A 15175-nucleotide genomic window follows, 5' to 3' on the forward strand; every position below is an offset into this window, starting at 1 on the left:
GGTTCTTAAATCTACAGTGGGATTTATTTAAGTAAGATAGTTACTTCTCTAATTTGACTCAGGAAAGTCTAGGTAACGGCTCGAGTTATTCCTGGGGCTCCGTAACTTAAAAGCATCGCGTATTGCGAACGGCGATATCACATAGAGGCTACAGTGTATTACATGGGGCGAGCATGGACAAGTAATGGAATCGAGACGCTTGCGCTCGGTCGCAATGCGCGCTGCTTTCGAGTTACGGGGCCCGGGAGAGCAAAGTAACGCAGCACCACAGCTTTGTATCCAAAAACCAAAATTCAACTCATTATCTGGACATCGGCTAGTTTTATGGAAGAAATTGGAGTGACAGAAATAGTGACGAGATTGTAAAAGTTTAAGTGAGAGGCGAAAGAGGATAATTTCTACTAATGATTAAAGTCATAATAACTCTTCATTTTGGCCAAAAATTGGATTTTCCTGGAGTAAACGGCAATTTTTCCGTACTTACCAATGGTCAGCGACCCCATTCCTGCATTCAAAGTTAATCCAGGGTTTTTTTCCTAAACGTACGGTTTTTTGTTAAAATCTCTTAAGAGATTTTAACTGACGGAGCTCTCTCTGACATCGCATAGTCACTGTTGACCTACTTAAAACCGCGGGAAAAGCAGACAACAACAACACTATATAAGATTCATGAGATATATTCGTCTTTTTGTTAAAAATACATTAATATCCACAATGTGTGCCGTTCTGGGCTTTTTGTTATCCGACGCACTGTACAAAAACTCGCAACTTACGTCTGCGTCCGCATTAATGCGTTTGGCGCCATATGTTATTTTGGTCTCGAATGAACGCGAGAATCCGCGTGACACCATTACGTCATTAGCAACGAATGCCTTGATGAAAGCTTCGAAAGCCCTATTGACAAGCACGGATTTTAGTTTTACTACAATAACGGCCGTTTTAGTGGTAAAATACAATAGAATATATTTCCATGCGTTGTTTACAATGTATTTCATGCGGAATTTTGAATCTCAAAGGAAGAGTTATTATTGCTTTAAACGAGCATACATGCGAGTCCATTTATATTTATTTGCAAGTCTCGCTTTTTTTTAGCGATCTGTACACGACCACTTTTTTTACAAAAAAAAAAAAAAATAAATAAAAAAATAAAGAAAATTATAGAATATTTTTTATTCAACTATTATGTACAATTTTGAATATTTACAGTTGATTTAAAAAGGACTAATAATCAGTAATGAACTACGTAAACGCAATGAATTAATACATAGCAGTATTATCAAAAGTTCTAAGATTTTCCATCGTCTTCATCTAGCGTCGGAACGCACACAGTCCGATAATGCAGGTCTTGTGGTCGGAAACTGGTACCAGATGCTCTCGGGCCGTAGGGAAAAACCCGTCTAAACCCTTCGTGGGGAATGCCGGGAGAGTGCCCACGCCCGGATAATTCGGTCCTTATAACATGACGAAATCGGTTTCTATTGGCACGGCGCTGCGTACAGTTCAAGAATCGTCCCGTTTTAGACAGCATTGTGTGACGGAATAACCTTTGTGTTGACTAACTATTCTCTATATATACTATACACGAGGTGAAGCATAAAAACTTATTAAAGTAATTCTTACAGAAAAAGGCACTGAAGCCAATAAAAAACTAACAAGAGACATAACAATTAAACAGAATCATTTTGACTTTATCTTGGAGAATTAAAACCATAAATAAAGTTAATCATTTTACAACTGCAAGCATCTTTCAAAACTTGATTATAGTTCTCTTTATGATAAAATGCAAACAGATTCAAGTAATATGATTATAACTCGGGAATATCAATGATTTCAACTAAACTTTGATATATAATTCGACTTAAAATACCAGGTTTCTAAAATGTAACTTTGCACTGAAATCGCAACTACCTGCATGATACAAGTACAGAATAAAGCAAGCTTGCTTCAAAATATTTCGGATCTCACATTACACTGTATGACCGCCCATGTAAATTTCAATCTGAATTTTTTTGATCCGGAGAAAAGGTGCACATGTGATGAAGTGGATGTATTTGTCAAGTATAACACTTGAGAAAATCTGAATATTAGTAATGTGATCTCCATCTTGAGAGATGACAGCATCTCTCAAGAAGAGCAGACTGTACAAAAAATATAATGAAATATTTTCTCACACGTAAAATATTTCATTACAGATTTTGCACAATCTATCAATGTAAAATCTCTTCATGTAAAAGCGTTTACACGAAGTCAGATTTTACAAAGATGTGAGGGTTTGTTAGTAAGGTTAGTGTGCAGGTTAAGACCTTTTCAAATGCCAAACTGACAAACAACTCCACATCATCAAAAGCACAAATTTGAAAAATGACCATCTCAGATTGAAACAAAACACAGACGACCACAAGTGGTGGGAATGTTTTTGTGAGCAAAAAACTATCTGCATTCAGAATGTGGATAAAGCAACCCTATATTCAAATTTATTAAGATAATAATTATAGCAACTGTAGAGGTAGACTTTTCCTACAGAAGCACACATCTTATTCAATTGATCTTGTATGGAATGAAGAATTATCTTGAACCTCAGTTTTCTCTTCTGTTATTGAAATAAAATGGTTCACTGCATAAGGCATAAAATACAAATGAAATTTGATGCAATTTCACCTTGACATGTTTGTGACCCATGAACCCCAAATATTCTCAGCATCCAAAAGACTGATACATTATTAGACTGTATTCCCACTACATTCAGTACTGTATATTGCCTTCATTACCATTCAACATTCTTTATATTTGTTTGCAGAACAAGCCGTGTCCTTCAACACCAAAACTCGTGGGATGTCCGAGCATCCATGAAAGTGTCCACAGGGCTCCTTGCTAACGCTGTACAGTGTTCAACATCTTGGACATTTGGTCTTGGGTCGACGTTATCTGACATCATGCAGGCGTAATTATTGGAAAACTCCCAATTCGTAGCCTACAAATGAAATCCAACTTTTACTCAAAAGTATGAAAAGCTATATCGAAAGCTTGCAGTAACTGCAACAAAGAAAGTATATCACTGGTATTTACACACCGTTAACATTAATGAAAATATTAAGCTTGGTTCTTAAAATGATCAGAGCGTTATTTCCAAATGTACAGTGAAATATGCTTCCTTTATTGAAATATACATATTAACTTTTTAGAGTAAGTAGACAGCAGTCTTCAAAAAATAAATTATTTCAAACATTTGACAAAAAAGTAAGAAAAGATGTTGCTATATTGAATATTGTAATGTTAGCCTACATGTTAAATTGTTGACTGTCTGTGCTACTTCTAATTTTACCGTTTGTTTACATAGGATATAGTTTTTGATCACTGTCAATAATAAGAAATGCCATAATACACCAATAATAATACTTAAAAATTCAGAACCACTTTTCTTAAGTTGTTGATCCCCAATAACTTACAAAGTTATCTGTATAAAGATCCCTCAATCCTGAAGAAGTGTTTCATCTGGAGGTTTGGTAGTTGCAATCTTCATTTTTAGAATCCACCACTTTTGGTAGCCTGCAAATTTAAATTATTACTTCAAAATGTAATAAAAGTCAACCATTTGCATATGAAATGTATTTTTAAAGTTTCAGCAGTTTGATGGGAAATAAATATAAAAAGCACTTTTGTCACAAACTTGGAAAAAACATTCAAGCGAAATATTTTGACATGCCACTGGCGACCTTCAGACTTAATGTCACAATGGGGGTATTGCACAAATTAGTTTTAACGAAGGAAAAGGAACACTAACAGCATTTAAACGACTCTACTCAAAGACAAGTTTAAGTAAAGCCTGAACAATCTAGATCCAGCGGGAGGAGTGTACTAGTATTCCATCAAGTGTTTAATTTGTGAAGGATTTATATGGGAGAGACAAAGAAAGTTGAACATTAGAGTTAAAGAACATGGGAAGGAATAAGAAAGGGTACCCGAAGAGGGAAAAATACACTACAGCCCAAGGTAGCCTTCTGCTACAACGAACCATCACAAAAAAACATTGATTGGGAGAGTGCCAAGATTCTACAAAAAGAAAGTGACTGGAGAACAAGAGGCGTAAAGGGAGGCATATAAACCAGGAAAATGCCTAACAATCTGAACAATATAGAGAGATGGAAATAAATACTCACTTCTACGGTGGCCTTTTATTACCACAACCACAGCACTGGAGGTGGGGGTGGTAGCTGCTAGTATACAATTTCTGGACCAGTGACAACGTCCCGGAGTCACATTGGTGGTGGGTGTTGGGGGCGGTAGCTCCAAGTAATCTGGACCAGTAACCACGCCCTGGAGTCACATTGGTGGTGGTGGGTGGTGGGGGCGGTAGCTCCAAGTAATCTGGACCACTGACCACGCCTCGGAGTCACATTGTTGGTGGTGGGTGGTGGGGGCGGTAGCTCCAAGTAATCTGGACCAGTGACCACACCTCGGAGTCACATTGGTGGTGGTGGGTGGTGGGGGCGGTAGCTCCAAGTAATCTGGACCAGTGACCACACCTCGGAGTCACATTGGTGGTGGTGGGTGGTGGGGGCGGTAGCTCCAAGTAATCTGGACCAGTGACCACGCCCTGGAGTCACATTGGTGGTGGTGGGTGGTGGGGGCGGTAGCTCCAAGTGATCTGGACCATTGACAACGTCCTGCAGAATATTGAGACTGTTGAGGATCTGAAAGTTGACGAATGGCATGTCAAAATATTTTGTATGAATGATAAGGTTTTTCCACATCTGTGACAAATTAAAAGAGCTTTTTACCTTTGAAAAATGAGCACTGAATTTGCTAGAGTAAATTGTAAATAGAAAACAAATGCCTGCACCGAGTGACAGGTCCCAAACATTCTTAAAACAATTGTCTAAGACCTTGCACAAAATGCTCAGTTTGTTGGAGTTGCACTGATAAAAGATTTGTATTATCTATACAATGAATGACAATCTAGTTCATTTACCCTTATCCTGTCCCATAACTTACCTTGAATGCTCTCTAATCCCAACTACTGAAGGGCTCTTGAAACACTATGTGATATAGCTGACATGGCTTTCTCCATTTTAGCCTTGTTAACCTTGTTAAAATGGACCGTCATCAGGACAGGCGCTCGCCAATGCTATCTGCCTCAACTACAAAATAAAAAATTATAAGTCAAAAGTTTCCCTCTTTACTTCTCCCACCCAAATCCAATCTACTAACCATAAATATCTTAATCCTAGGAGTGGGTCATGGGTAAAAGACATTGCCTTCTGAATGTGAGCTGTCAAATTAATGTGGCTAATGGTTTTTAGTTTTTCAAGGTATGAAAAATCACTGAAGTGTTTTGTTTTCCCCCAAAAAACATGAGTGATATGTACCTTTTAAGGCTTGATAGGTTTCCATCTCTGTGAAACGCCATATGCTTCTGATGCTCCCCCATGCAGCCCCCTAACATACAGACCATGGCAGGACTCAACCATGCACCAAGGATTGAATGTGACCCTCTTCTTGCACCTCTTTCAAAAAAGCGGGACTTTATCAGGAATTGCCCTAATCGAGTTCTGTAAATAGAAAGGAAAATTTGATTAGTTTTCAAAAATTGTATATCAAAAGCAGTCTGCAGCCAGAAAAATTGTTGGAATCGGTAGATTTCCAGAATGTGTCAATTTGGTGACATGGCTGTTAGATTTTTTCTATAAGTATGAAGAAGAACTTTTGATTTATTTTAAATGTAACTGTTACATCATGATTCGAGAAAAATGTCAAGGTCTTGTTAATACAAATATTAATGCAATCCAGTCTAGTCCTATTGAACTTTGTATTCGAACCAGTGAATCAAGATTCAGACATCTATATCTAGTTTTTAGGAAAGAAGGTGGACTGAATGGCCAGTAGGGTGAAAAGTTTATGGCACAGACTGCTGCTGAAAAATTAATTTTAGTGTATTGTTCTCGCCAGTAACACGGGTTACCTTGCAGGTTTTTCCGCCTCAGTGAAACACCATATGCTTCAGACGCTTCTCCAATGCAGCCTCTTCAACAGACCGTGGCAGGACTCACTGGCACCAAGGATTGAGGGATGTATCGGAAGTGTGCACGTGGCCCTCTTCTCCTTGCAGTTGCCATGAAACGTTGGACAGGACTCGCTGGACGCTTCCTAGTGCAGCCACCTCGTAGACAGGCCATGGCAGGACTCGCTGGACGCTTCCCCTGTCCAGCCACCTCGTAGACAGGCCATGGCAGGACTCGCTGGACGCTTCCCCAGTGCAGCCACCTCGTAGACAGACCATGGCAGGACTCGCTGGACGCTTCCCCAGTGCAGCCACCTCGTAGACAGACCATGGCAGGACTCGCTGGATGCTTCCCCTGTGCCGCCACCTCGTAGACAGGCCATGGCAGGACTCGCTGGACGCTTCCCCTGTGCAGCCACCTCGTAGACAGACCATGGCAGGACTCGCTGGACGCTTCCCCAGTGCAGCCACCTCGTAGACAGACCATGGCAGGACTCGCTGGACGCTCCCCCAGTGCAGCCACCTCGTAGACAGACCATGGCAGGACTCGCTGGACGCTTCCCCAGTGAAGCCACCTCGTAGAGAGACCATGGCAGGACTCGCTGTCTCCAAGGGATGGTCGAAGTAGCTTAAGTGTAGATGTGGGGTGTCTCCTTGCAGTTGTGTCCTGTAAACAGAAATAAAAACGAGATTAGATTTCTTTCATTTCTCAAACTTCCCTTCCAAAAAGAAAAAAAGATTACATACCTTAAGGAGTGTAGTCGAAGTCCCACAGGTGGCGCCCATCATCTTCTATGTTCTGTAAACAGAATTAAAAAACGAGATTAGATTTCTTTCATTTCTAAAACTCCCCTTCCAAAAAGAAAAAAGATTACATACCTTAAGGAGTGTAGTCGAAGTCCCACAGGTGGCGTCCATAATCTTCTATGTCCTGTAAACAGAAATAAAAACGAGATTAGATTTCTTTCATTTCTCAAACTTCCCTTCCAAAAAGAAAAAAAGATTACATACCTTAAGGAGTGTAGTCGAAGTCCCACAGGTGGCGCCCATCATCTTCTATGTCCTGTAAACAGAATTAAAAACGAGATTAGATTTCTTTCATTTCTCAAACTCCCCTTCCAAAAAGATAAAAAGATTACATACCTTAAGGAGTGTAGTCGAAGTCCCACAGGTGGCGCCCATCATCTTCTATGTCCTGTAAACAGAAATTAAAACGAGATTAGATTTCTTTCACTTCTCAAACTCCCCTTCCAAAAAGAAAAAAAGATTACATACCTTAAGGAGTGTAGTCGAAGTCCCACAGGTGGCGCCCATCATCTTCTATGTCCTGTAAACAGAAATAAAAACGAGATTACCGAGTAGATTTCTTTCATTTCTCAAACTTCCCTTCCAAAAAGAAAAAAAGATTACATACCTTAAGGAGTGTAGTCGAAGTCCCACAGGTGGCGCCCATCATCTTCTATGTCCTGTAAACAGAATTAAAAACGAGATTAGATTTCTTTCATTTCTCAAACTCCCCTTCCAAAAAGAAAAAAAGATTACATACCTTAAGGAGTGTAGTCGAAGTCCCACAGGTGGCGCCCATCATCTTCTATGTCCTGTAAACAGAAATTAAAACGAGATTAGATTTCTTTCACTTCTCAAACTCCCCTTCCAAAAAGAAAAAAAATTACATACCTTAAGGAGTGTAGTCGAAGTCCCACATGTGGCGCCCATCATCTTCTATGTCCTGTAAACAGAAATAAAAACGAGATTAGATTTCTTTCACTTCTCAAACTCCCCTTCCAAAAAGAAAAAAAGATTACATACCTTAAGGAGTGTAGTCGAAGTCCCACAGGTGGCGCCCATCATCTTCTATGTCCTGTAAACAGAATTAAAAACGAGATTAGATTTCTTTCATTTCTCAAACTCCCCTTCCAAAAAGAAAAAAAGATTACATACCTTAAGGAGTGTAGTCGAAGTCCCACTGGTGGCGCCCATCATCTTCTATGTCCTGTAAACAGAAATAAAAACGAGATTAGATTTCTTTCATTTCTCAAACTCCCCTTCCAAAAAGAAAAAAGATTACATACCTTAAGGAGTGTAGTCGAAGTCCCACAGGTGGCGCCCATCATCTTCTATGTCCTGTAAACAGAAATAAAAACGAGATTAGATTTCTTTCATTTCTCAAACCCCCCTTCCAAAAAGAAAAAAAAAGATTACATACCTTAAGGAGTGTAGTCGAAGTCCCACAGGTGGCGCCCACCAGTTTGCAGTCTGCTTCCTGGACCTGTAATAAAAAGAAACCTGGAAAGCATGGGAATATGCAATGACACTACGACTCCAGCCCACGACAGCAAAAAGGTGAAGTGTCCTGCGAAGATGACCGAGCGACGATTCCTCGTGGGGAGAAGCGAAGATTTTAGCTGGCCAGCTAAGAGAAACGCCGAATCCACCGTCTAGACGTCTGCGTGTGCAGGGAACAATATGTCGAAGAGCGATGCGTTGACGTAGGATGAGTAGAAGATTCGGAGAAATGGGAGTCGACTCCCGTGTCCTTTGTGCTTGATACAGGGCGCAGCACTTGGCATCCGTCCTGTTGCTCTAGATCTGTCCGCTGTTGAGTGAACGCACTTTTAAAATTTTGCGCTTTTATACCTTTTTTTGACGTATAGTCACATGATGGCGTTCTTGTTGTCACCAATGGTCAACTTGTTCAAAGGGGATGGCCTTTGATAGTGATGCGCAAAGTTGGTAATAATATCTTATCAACATATACATTTTCTTTTATATTTTATATTTTGATTATTCTGCCTGTCAGTTTGTTTATAATAAGAGTAATAAGTTCTAAGCAATGTCTGTGAAATGTGCAGGCAAATTTGATGAAAATTTCTGAGCAACATACCTTCTCCCTAAAATTTTTATAGGTACGATGTCCGTTAAGCTGGTAGCTGTGAACTTCTCGCAGGCTACTTTAGTGTGCGTGTATTTGAACACTGATCCAAAATGTGGATAATGTAATTTGGCGTAGGGTGACTGCATTTTTGAGGCAGCCTGAAGGAGTATGGTTGTTCTGATTGTAGTGAATTGTAGAGAGACAATTGGAAGTACACTGGACTTAGCATGTTCAGTCACCCAAGTACTCTGAAACACATTTTGTAATCAGCTGACTTGTTATTCTGAAAAATGAAAAAACAAATTATATTGATTTACAAAACTGGAAGATAGAAGCAGTGGATCATATTACTTATGCCAGGCAGAAGAAACGAGTGAATGTATATGTCTATATTCAAACTGTCTACTGATTTAGGTAATAATTAATAGCCTGGAAGATAGCAGCAGTGGATCATATTACTAATGCAAGGCAGAAGAAACGAGTGAATGTATATTTTTATATTCAAAACGTCTACTGATTTAGGTAATAATTAACAACTGACGTCTCCCTTCATGGCGTCGGGTTATCAGTACTCCCACACCAGTAACATGAGTTATGAGTTGATCAGAAACAGAAAAAGATTTTTTATAAAGATAATGCAAGTATATGTGTAGGCCCATTTATCTTTTTTTATATTACTAAACGTAAGAATTGTTTGTCCAAGTGAAACGTTACTTACATCAGCCTAGCAACTAAATCTGACGTTTAAACGTCTCCGAAAATAACTAGAATTTTTTTAATAACGCAATAATGCGGCCACCTTCGAGGTGTCGCCCGGTTTTTAAAAATTGAAAAAAGAAACTTTTCGGGGCGTCTTTTGTCGCGGGTCATTATTTTCAGTTGTTTGATGTTTTTTTGTAATATTTTAGCCATTGATAGAATCTATAATTCAGTTACATCCACGATTAGCTAGACGAAATGGTGACAGGGAAAAGTCAAATTTTTTAAACGGCAAAAACTGCATTCTCTTAGAAAGCAATTAGCAAACATTCATTACTGTGAAAAATTCAACCGAAGTTGAAGACAAAATGTGTCAAAAATAAACGTGCATGTCGTAATACCTATTTAAAGCAGTCTAATTTTTGTTAGCATTAAAAACGTGTAAATATTATCCACATAGGATATTTTTAAAGCCTTCGATATTTAAAATATTTGAACTTCCCATACTTTGAGGCATGCATGAGTCGGAAAATGTTTGCATAATTACATAAAAAACTAGAATTATCTCTTTATGTGACCACAGTTTACTCATGTGCCTTACATCATTCCCTTAAACCCTTTCCCAATATCGATTTCAGATATTTTTGACACATTTTGTCTTCATCTGAATCACGTGAACGTTATCAAGTGTCATAAGGCGTACATTACGAAAATATTTAGGTCTTGGAACGTGATTTGATGACTTTTTTAAATGCATATATATACAATTATAAATTTATAATTAAGTTATTTAATATCAAATTATAAGTTCTGACCGAGTTTTAAAATTTATTTTAGGAGGGGTAAAAAAACCCAACCCCATCTAATATATATTGGATACATCCGTAGGCTTATGTCCTTAGAACTAGGCGTACAAAATGTGTCTTCTAGCTAAAGTTATTATGATGGTGTATGTGTAATTAAAAAAAAACTACGTAAGAGTGACAATAGGTCATGTGTTTCGAATGCACCCCCACTCTCCGATCAGACATTACTTTTGTATAATTCACAGTCCATCTTCGTTGTAGTTTGTGACTTTACATCATTTCTTAGTGAAGCGGTGTTGTCCTCAATTTACCTTAAATGTCCAAATTACTAAGAAGAAACCACTTGCAAGAATTATAAGGCTTTTTATACTGCTAGGTCTATAGACGTGATACACACGATATTTTGCAACCCCACAAAATCTGTTTCTTAAAATTTTGGTTCCACCACAAAGCTTAGCACTATCATTCTTTTTTGCTTTATTGATATATTTTCAGTACATAAATAACCATTGTCTGTTGCCCAATTTTGCACAAAATTAAGATAATCCCCAAAACCTCATTAATTGTGTTTCCTCCATCCCAAAAAATATTAAAAATTTCTCCTCATAATTTAGTAGTGCACTGGCATCTACACAGTACATAAATGTATCATTATAATAACATCTTGTTCTTACTGATAACATAATTAGCTTAATTCCATAACAATTCTAAAATGTTAATAACAATGAAAATTCAAAGTAGATGGCAAGATTCTTATTGTGCTGATAAAGATAAAATATGTAAATTCAATACTGATTAGGTACTGTATACTGGCTCATTGAAAAAAGGGAACCGTTTCACAAAAAAATTAAGCTTAGACTGCTAAATCTGGATAGCCAACTATACAAAGTATACTTTGCAATATTGTCTTACAACTACAATTTTTTAAGAATGATTGGTCCACAGTTGATGAGTAGAATATACATAAATGGGCTACTGACACCACTGCAAGTAAAAGACTTGCCAAGACAATCAAAATGTAAATCAAAGGAAAGTGAAAAGAAAGTAAAAAGACTGGAAAAAATGAGGCAAAATTGATAACTTGGTTAATGAGCGAACAATACTCTAGTTTTGATTAAATCAGAACTTTTCTTGCACCTTTTCTTGGGGAATAGGGGATTGGTGTAGTGAAAGCCCAACCTTAACCTTTGGATGCTATTCTCATTAAACATATGCATAAAAGACAAAATTTAGACCACAAATAGATTCATGCAATCTACCAACCTTTTTTACAGTGAGTCATTGCAACTTATCAGTTATTTCTGGCCTAGGCTATCTGTAAGATTCTTACAACTGTGAAGTGCAACTTAGCCAGCTAAGTCTTTATAGGCTCAGATTTTAGACTACAAACCAGCTTCAAACATTTAGTAAAGCAAGTGCAAGGAATAGTTAGTTTGAAGGCTCTGCCTCCCCATAGGGTGAGAACAAACACAGTCACACTGTATGATACATTACAGAAAACATTGGTTAAAAATATACTCTGGAATTTTACATTTTCACTAGTATAGAATCAATTTGATTTCTAAAACTGACTTATTATAAAAATACTCCTGTCAATTTAAAACTTTTTCATAAAGCATATCTGAAATACACTGATAAAATGTTATTAAAAATATTAAAATTTGATATTCACAGATAAAATAGGCTCAAGTCAAAATGATTAAGACAATTATTGAAGCATTATTCAAACCCCAATTTTGATTATTTTCATACAATTAGTGATTCACAAGTTCTTTAACAGAGTTGTACCTAATCTGACTACATGATATCTATCAAAATCTCTCTAAAATCAAGTGACAAAAAAATGCCCACAGTTTCAAGCACCATAAAATATGGCTTAAGTAAGTAATATCCTCAATTGTTTCATAATAAACGTCATGTCACTTGAATGTACCATTCTCCAGAAAAAAAGATGAACTTGCAAGGTTTGATAAGTCTGCGTTTACAGGTAGATGTCATAGTTTAATATACATGAGGCAGCTTTATATCGTGGTCAACAATATTATATTATATCAGTTTCTCTAGCCTCCATGTCTTATTCGTCATAATATTTTGATTTTCAAATTCAGGGTCCCCTAGTAAAAGATCTTGCATTTCCTCTTGATCACAGAAGCATCTGAGTTGAGAATACAGTTGAGAATACAGAGTTAAAATTAGGCCTCTCCTCTCCACTCGGGGTCCTCTTGCAACTGAACCTGGCTGACATCCATGGTTACATCTTGAAAAATAATATATTCCCAAAAAAGTTTAAATGGTGCAGTAATAATAATAATAATAATAATAATAATAATAATAATAATTAAAATCAATAAATCTTGGACACATTACTTGTCGTACGTCTGAATAACATGACAGACAAGAAGAAAATAGTTGCTCTTGAAAATGGACTTTAAGTAATGAAAATGCAAGATGACAGCTAGTAGATAGTACATGTGCATGCAATTTATTTGAAATTCTGACTTTTCAGTCCTAATGATTTAGATTATTTATAGCCAATAATCTGAGAAAATAAAATATTCAACAGAGAAATTGATTGCAATAAATCCTGCTCGTACCTGACTGCTTAATATTCACTGCAGCAAACCTCTCTACGACATCGTCGAGCTGATCAGTATGGTCATCGTAATCACATCCTGTGTACGCTTTTTTCTCAAGGCAGTACTCAAGGAAACTACACCAAAGAGAAGTTGAAAATAAAGAAAGAATTGCCTACTTTCTTTTGTCTTTCTGTATGGACTTTCATTCACAATAAAAGAAAGAATTGCCTAGTAGACACTATTTTGTCTGTCAGTTTGGAGTTTAATTTACATGTACATGTTTTTTAACTTTCCTTTTTTTTCTATTTTTTTTTTTTCATTTAACAGTCTGTCTGAACTAAAACATGATAGCTTTCTCTTTTTAATCTTTCTATCCTCTGTTTTTTTTTTTTTTTTGTCAGTCTGTCTGAACAAACATTAAAAATTTAATTTATGAACTTTATTAAATCCTTAACATTTCTTTTTTTGTTGGTTTGTCTGTCTGTCTGAACAAGAGTTCTTAGAAACAATGAGATTAAATAAAGATTAAATAAAGGAAAAAAATTTTGAACCTAACATGGCTGATTTGTGTTTGGTTTGAAAAAGTCTTATAATTTGATTGAACTTTTTTTGCTTACTGATCAAATAAATTAAAATAATTCACTTCACCTGTTCCAATGTTCATCTTGCGAAAGAAGAAACGGATTCCCTACAACAATCAATTTGCTCTTGTGATCGACACATTAAACCTCTGAAAAAAAAAATTAATCCCACATGTAACTGTATGTGCGGGTGAACACTGAAGACAGTATAGTCTGAGACTAACTGTTCATATCTCTTCTGTGAATTCCGCATCACATGGCATAGTCTCTGCAGTGCCATAGTGGAAAGAAATGGTGATGAAAATAGTATGGACTATAGCTGTTTAAATAACCTTACATTTCAAAATATGTGTGTGCACATCCACATGTACAAAGTCTTATGAATTATGTGTTCACGCATGTACACATGCCACAGCACAATCATGGTAATGACACTATCTTTTCAATGGGCAAAAATTATCAAACTTTCAAATGTATACCTTTATAAACACATAAAGTATATAGTATTAGTGGTACTCTTACTGCACAGATTAGAACTATAGAGTAGCTTACTTTTTTATTCTGTTGTGACCATCCAATAGGAATTGGGTAGGAGTATCAAAATTTTAAAAATTAATGGCCTAAGAAATACTGCATCTGTAAAATTCATGATTTCCCCCCCACTGAAAAAAATCAAGTTATTACCATATGCTGAGGTGGCACTAGCAATTTTTTCTAAAGCCAAATTACTACTTTTTCATCATTTTTTCTCCAAAATGGTTTAAATTTGACTAAAATAAGTCAAATCAACCCTATTTTGTTTAGCCAATTGAAGTCAGTTTTAGCATTTGGCTTAATTGGGCAGTGTTAACTCTACCCCAGTTTGTGTGTCCACATGCATAAGTGTACAAATGACTGACCTTTGGGTTCTTTAAAAAGCCCAGCTTGAACTCTGCGTCCAGAGCCAGGTAATCGGGGTTACTCCTCACGGTGGACACCATGATGACCTGAATCTCCTGACCCTGAAATTCCTCCACACTGCCCACCTTTATGTCCCGAAAGTTTTTCTTGAACAGCAGTTGCCTCAGTTTTTGAACCTGTGGAGAGAATAAAAAGGGATGTCTGTGCATTTACAGGCCCGTAACCAGCAATTTCAAAAGGGGGGTTCTTTTTCTGAAAAAGTGGACCTTTTTCCATAAAAACTTCATGTACCTAGATCAAATTTTACCCACAGTGCACCTTTTCCCAGCAAAAGTGGCAGTTCTTTAAAACCCCCGAACCCCCCCTGGCTACGCGCCTGATTTAATACTCATCCGTTACATTCAGCATTTACTTTATCTTTATCTTATTTTACTAGTAGTTAGCCATAACTCTGAACAGGCTGCATATTGTTAGTACATTACATTATAACCAAGCTCAGGTGGATTAGTAATTGAATTTGCCATGTGAGATGGGAGTGAGCAAATTCACCACAATTTTAATTTTAATTTTTTAAATTTTTCTTTAATCACATGTACACTTCTGTAGTTAAAATAGGACTTTTCATAAGCCTAACAGTACCATATCTATAACATATGATGAGACATTTCATATACATGTATAAATATATAAATGAAGTTATTCTTTATCAAAGAAACTAAATAACTATGAGGTTCAAAAGG

The 15175-nt window shown here is 37.0% G+C and overlaps 1 protein-coding gene across 24 annotated transcripts; it reads right to left on the minus strand.

The window, feature by feature from the left end:
* Window positions 1–1155: 1155 nt before the first annotated feature.
* LOC147763531 (uncharacterized) lies at window positions 1156–15005 on the minus strand. Of its 24 annotated transcripts, XM_087007001.1 has the most exons (19): window positions 14435–15005; window positions 13603–13684; window positions 12973–13088; window positions 10690–12635; window positions 8071–9156; window positions 7808–7859; window positions 7676–7727; window positions 7413–7596; window positions 7274–7325; window positions 7142–7193; window positions 7010–7061; window positions 6746–6929; window positions 6262–6665; window positions 5960–6157; window positions 5367–5549; window positions 4993–5138; window positions 4158–4691; window positions 3447–3546; window positions 1156–2971 (listed from the first exon to the last, which is right to left on the minus strand). In XM_087007001.1, the coding sequence occupies exons 12-14, from the start codon at window positions 6785–6787 to the stop codon at window positions 6145–6147; spliced, it is 459 nt and encodes a 152-aa protein (XP_086863127.1). In that variant the 5' UTR covers window positions 6788–6929; window positions 7010–7061; window positions 7142–7193; window positions 7274–7325; window positions 7413–7596; window positions 7676–7727; window positions 7808–7859; window positions 8071–9156; window positions 10690–12635; window positions 12973–13088; window positions 13603–13684; window positions 14435–15005; the 3' UTR covers window positions 1156–2971; window positions 3447–3546; window positions 4158–4691; window positions 4993–5138; window positions 5367–5549; window positions 5960–6144. The 24 variants fall into 24 exon arrangements, with proteins under 24 accessions (XP_086863127.1, XP_086863113.1, XP_086863111.1 ...); XM_087006987.1 differs by lacking the exons at window positions 10690–12635; window positions 12973–13088; window positions 13603–13684; window positions 14435–15005 and having other exon boundaries at window positions 6314–6665; window positions 8071–8122; window positions 8205–8614; XM_087006985.1 differs by lacking the exons at window positions 10690–12635; window positions 12973–13088; window positions 13603–13684; window positions 14435–15005 and having other exon boundaries at window positions 6314–6665; window positions 7808–7939; window positions 8071–8122; window positions 8205–8614.
* Between the last annotated feature and the right edge of the window lie 170 nt (window positions 15006–15175).

This window comes from Lingula anatina, chromosome 2, assembly GCF_051362555.1.
Source record: "Lingula anatina isolate TDL-2025a chromosome 2, LinAna3.0, whole genome shotgun sequence".
NCBI classification, from domain to species: Eukaryota; Metazoa; Brachiopoda; class Lingulata; order Lingulida; family Lingulidae; genus Lingula; species Lingula anatina.

Bases quoted from the DNA above. Each gene is read 5' to 3' on its own strand.
- LOC147763531 (XM_087006997.1), bottom strand. From the start codon at position 6,787: ATGATGGGCGCCACCTGTGGGACTTCGACTACACTCCTTAAG. The intron at 6,666-6,745 runs GTATGTAATCTT...TTCTGTTTACAG, and splicing joins CTTCGACTACACTCCTTAAG to GACACAACTGCAAGGAGACA. The intron at 6,158-6,313 runs GTGGCTGCACTG...CCTGTCTACGAG, and splicing joins TGCCATGGTCTGTCTACGAG to GTGGCTGCACTAGGAAGCGT.